We start from the raw sequence: 4,025 nt of genomic DNA, 5'->3' as shown, positions 1-4,025 counted from the left end.
AAAAAAAAACCCTTAAGAACAGCTGCCTCTGGAATTGATTGACCTGGACTAAATTCAGTGTTCAGTCATCCAGGTACATGGAAGATCCTACAGTCACAATGTAATGGAGCACGGCTACTGCTTGCGCTACTGCCAGATGTTGGTATCATCCATGTAGCGCTGGTTTCACAGGCACACACAATGGAAGAGCTACAGGGTCAAGGAGGCCTTCGCCCCAATTTCAGAGGAAGACCATGAGTGACAGGCACTGTGCCTCTCAGCAGGCAATGCAGGCAGCTGCGAGAGGGAAGCCAAAAGTTCAACAGGGACTTAGGAAGCGGGCTGAGCCAGGAACATGGAATGCATGAGGGAGTTCAAAAGAAGTGAGCAAGGCCAGCCCAAGAGAGAGCTCAAACGGGCTAAATAGCCAACAATGTCGTAGGGGTGGGGCCACACACACCACTATTAATTCCCTCTCACATTTGGCTCCAGACATAGAACCAATGCTTACCCTGCTGGGATTCTGCCTTGCTTTGTTCTCATTGCTTTTTATATCACTATTTCTCCATTTTGGTATAGAAGTGTTTACACTGTGTCCTTGTGTGTTGGAAGCATTTAACTTCTTTTGGGTATTTATAGGGGCTCACAGCTGAGACCGTCCCTTAACTCTCAGAGGAAATTTTGGACTTGTACTTTTCAGCAATGATGGGACTGTTAAAACTTTGATGACCCTTAGAGATGGAATAAATGCCTTTTACATAAAAAGGTGTGCATGAGCCTGTTAGGCACCAGCAGCAGAATGTAAAGGTTTATATCTAGAGAGCCCCACAAAGTCACATGTGCCTAGATTAGAGCCTTTGGGGACGTGAATAGGTAGTGAGGAACCTGTAACTGACTGGCTGTCAGCAGGTGGGCTCTGGCTGGAAGTGGCCATCAGTAGAGAGTAAGGCTCATCTCCCTCCCAGCTCCTTCCTTAGTTTCTGTTTCCTGGACCTATCAAGTAAGCAGCGACCCCTTTTTCCTCCCCCCGAGCCATCCTACATTGCCTTGAAATGAAACAAGAGCCAGAATAAAATGCTTTGTTGGATATTTTGTCCCAGCTCCCCCAAGTGGCTAAAACACAGTGCCAAGAAGGCAAAAATCCCACAAATGACCTCATCTGAGCAGGGAGGGGCACTGTAGCCATGGCCCCTGGCTACCCCTGGGCAGGTCCTGCACTCACCCTTGTGTAGACCTTGATGCACAAGCTGAGCCTGAGGACCCCTTAGTACGACCTCTGACACCGCAGAGCCCTTCTCTCAGCTGGAAGGATGCTGTTGTGTCTGGTGATAGTGGGGCTACAGAGGCAGGCTGAGTGGTACTGCGAGAAGTAACCAGCTGCCCACACTTATCTCTTGGGATGTGGTCCAACTCCTAAAACCAAGGCTAGCAGAGAGGAGTGGGTGTATCTGGGGTTTAATTCATGTGCTCAAAGGGAGGCAACCTGTCCAAAATGCTAATTGGTGTTTTTGCAAAAATACACTTACTACAAAAGTATGCAGTTTGTGACATAATTACTGAGGCTTGCCAGATTGATTTGCACGTGATTTTTACGCTGCTTATAGTTGTTTGAAATAATAAGGTTCTCCTTAACAATATTTACCTAAATTCCTATCTTTAAATACTGTTATATTAACCTGCATATCATCTAGGCAGGGAGACCCTTTATGTAAATTAAGAGGTAGATAGGCTAAAAGAAATACTGTGGCCTTAATTCACCCTTCCACTAATTTACTCTTTCTTAAATTTCAAGAGATATCATACTTTCTGGTGACCTTTATGTATCAAATTGTGATAATTGATTAGAACTGAAAGTATGTTGTAGAATTTGATAAAATACATACCTATATGAAGATATATATGATCTTTTTGTGGAGAATTTTCTGAAATATCTATTAGTCCACAGAAATAAGGAAAGATAATTAACTCAGTAATTCAGCCAGTTGAATATTCACTAGGTTCAGATAATCCCGCATAACAGTTCAGTCTCCAAAATTCTGAAGTAGGGGAATCAAATCCTAAAATAAATGCTGTATTTTTAGTCTATTTGAGAAACTGCATGTTCCAGAATCCCAGGTGTCCTAGTCCACGGTTCAGGAACCTTAGCTCCCAGGCCTCCAATTTCAAGGCCTTAGGCATCTAGGGTTATGTCAGGACTACAACAGACCTCAGGAGACCTGCTGTGCTTTGACGAGGGCTGTGGCGCTTCCCAGCTGCAAGCAGGCTTGGAAGCTTCCTGCAGAGGGGCCTGGCACGTGTTCTATGTGCTTAGGAAGTGTCATCTCATCTGGGCTTGAGTGCCTGCTGGGCTCCGGGGTGCACTGATTCATCAAAAGCGAAGTCCTGAGCTAATTCTGCACGGCCTGCGAGGCATAAAATCCAACTGGACTTTTCTTTGTTCCACAAGTTGCTTCTAGAGACATGTAGTAGAATCAGATTTTTCATCCATAACAGGACAAGAATAGACCAGATTGTCCTAATGTTAAAGCCCTGATTCTGACCTTCCAGTGAGCACTCAGAGAGGCATCTTGGATAAGCCAGTCATGAAGCAGTAGTACAGTGTCCTTCTGCCTGTTCTTTGAGACCAATGATTATCACAAACAAATGTGATGCAAATTTTGGTGGCAATGTTTTCATGTTACAGCCAGGAAAACTTAAGTTATTGCACTTCCCCTAACTTCCATTTCTTTACTTTAAATTTGGATAAAAGGTGTCCATATCTCATGGAACACTGGCAAGCATTAACAAACAGTATATAGAATCCTTTAGCCCTATGCCTTAAACAACTGTTACTATTACTAACATTAATAGTCTTACATAACTAATGTTCTCAAACATTTATTTTGTTCATCCTTAATAATTTAAATAAGCTTTGGAGTAAAAACAACTTTAATAATTATTCTTAATGTTTTGCTTATAAAAATGCTTTATATTTTAACAACAGCTAAATGTGAGTAAAAATTGAACCTATTATTCTAATAATCACGGCTCTGCTAATATATTAGAAGAGAAATTTATTTTAATAGGTCTAATCACCAGGCATCAAAATTTATTTGAAATGAGAATTAAGTCAATATTTTGAACATTCTTCTGACTTCATTGTGGAAACAGAACTTTTATTAAGGAGCTCAGTAAAAAATACTAAAATGATTGTGTATGCTAATAGAGTTGTAATATACCTCTTTTTGGTAATTGTCAACAATCACAAAAATCACATGACTGTCCCATTCTTGCAAATGTAAAGACTGATTTTCCTTTTTATCAAATCATCCCAGATGATGGAGGAATCCACAATGTGCACGGTGCCTGGTGGCTTGGCTGGAGTGAAGAAACGATTTGAAAAGGATGAAATTATTTCTTCTCGCGATACTTTTTCTCAATTCCAATACCAACACCAGAACAGAACTGAACAGGTAATGCCACCATGGGGGATGGAAAAGTCAATCATGTACGGGAGTGTTGCTCCCACCAGTATAAAACTACCCCTTCCTTGGTGAATGTTTATGAACAGTACTCATTTTTTAAAACGTTGTGCATGGTACGATGACTCATGTCTATAATCCCAACTTCTCTGGAGGCAGAAGCAAGAGAATCACAAGTTCGATGGTAGTCTGGACAATAGAGCATGACCTTGTTTCAAAACAAAGATTTTATTTATTTATTTATTTCCTGTATTTAGCGCAGGGTCTACAGGGTGTTCTGGGTCTCACTATGTAGATCAGACTCATAGTGAGTTCTGTTTTCAGCCTCCTAAGTGCTGGGATTACAGGTGTGTGCCACCATGCGCAGTCTCAATCACCATCTCAGTGTGCCCCAGGGATGGGGCAGGCATGGCACTCCAGGGATTGAACCCTGGCCGCTGCACTCTGCCTAAGCAGGTGCTTTAGTCTGCTGAGCTGTGAGGCTGGCCCCAAAACAAAAATTTTAAAAAGCCAAGCATGGTGGTGTGTGTCTGTAGTCCTGGCACTGTGGGAGCCTGAGGCAAGATGATTTGCAAGTCTGAAGCC

The 4,025-nt window shown here is 42.4% G+C and overlaps 1 protein-coding gene across 1 annotated transcript in view; it reads left to right on the top strand.

Moving 5' to 3' along the window:
* Positions 1-4,025, top strand: part of LOC101572642 (xin actin-binding repeat-containing protein 2) — an 85,922-nt gene that overhangs the window by 37,155 nt on the left and 44,742 nt on the right. Inside the window, exon 3 of the mRNA XM_004646385.2 lies at positions 3,294-3,431. Within this exon, the coding sequence (XP_004646442.1) occupies positions 3,294-3,431 (138 nt within the window). The remainder of the gene's footprint in view (positions 1-3,293; positions 3,432-4,025) is intronic.

Source organism: Octodon degus, unplaced genomic scaffold (genome assembly GCF_000260255.1).
Source record: "Octodon degus isolate 3935 unplaced genomic scaffold, OctDeg1.0 scaffold00267, whole genome shotgun sequence".
Classification (NCBI taxonomy): domain Eukaryota; kingdom Metazoa; phylum Chordata; class Mammalia; order Rodentia; family Octodontidae; genus Octodon; species Octodon degus.
This window is presented reverse-complemented; position numbering and strand designations above follow the sequence as displayed.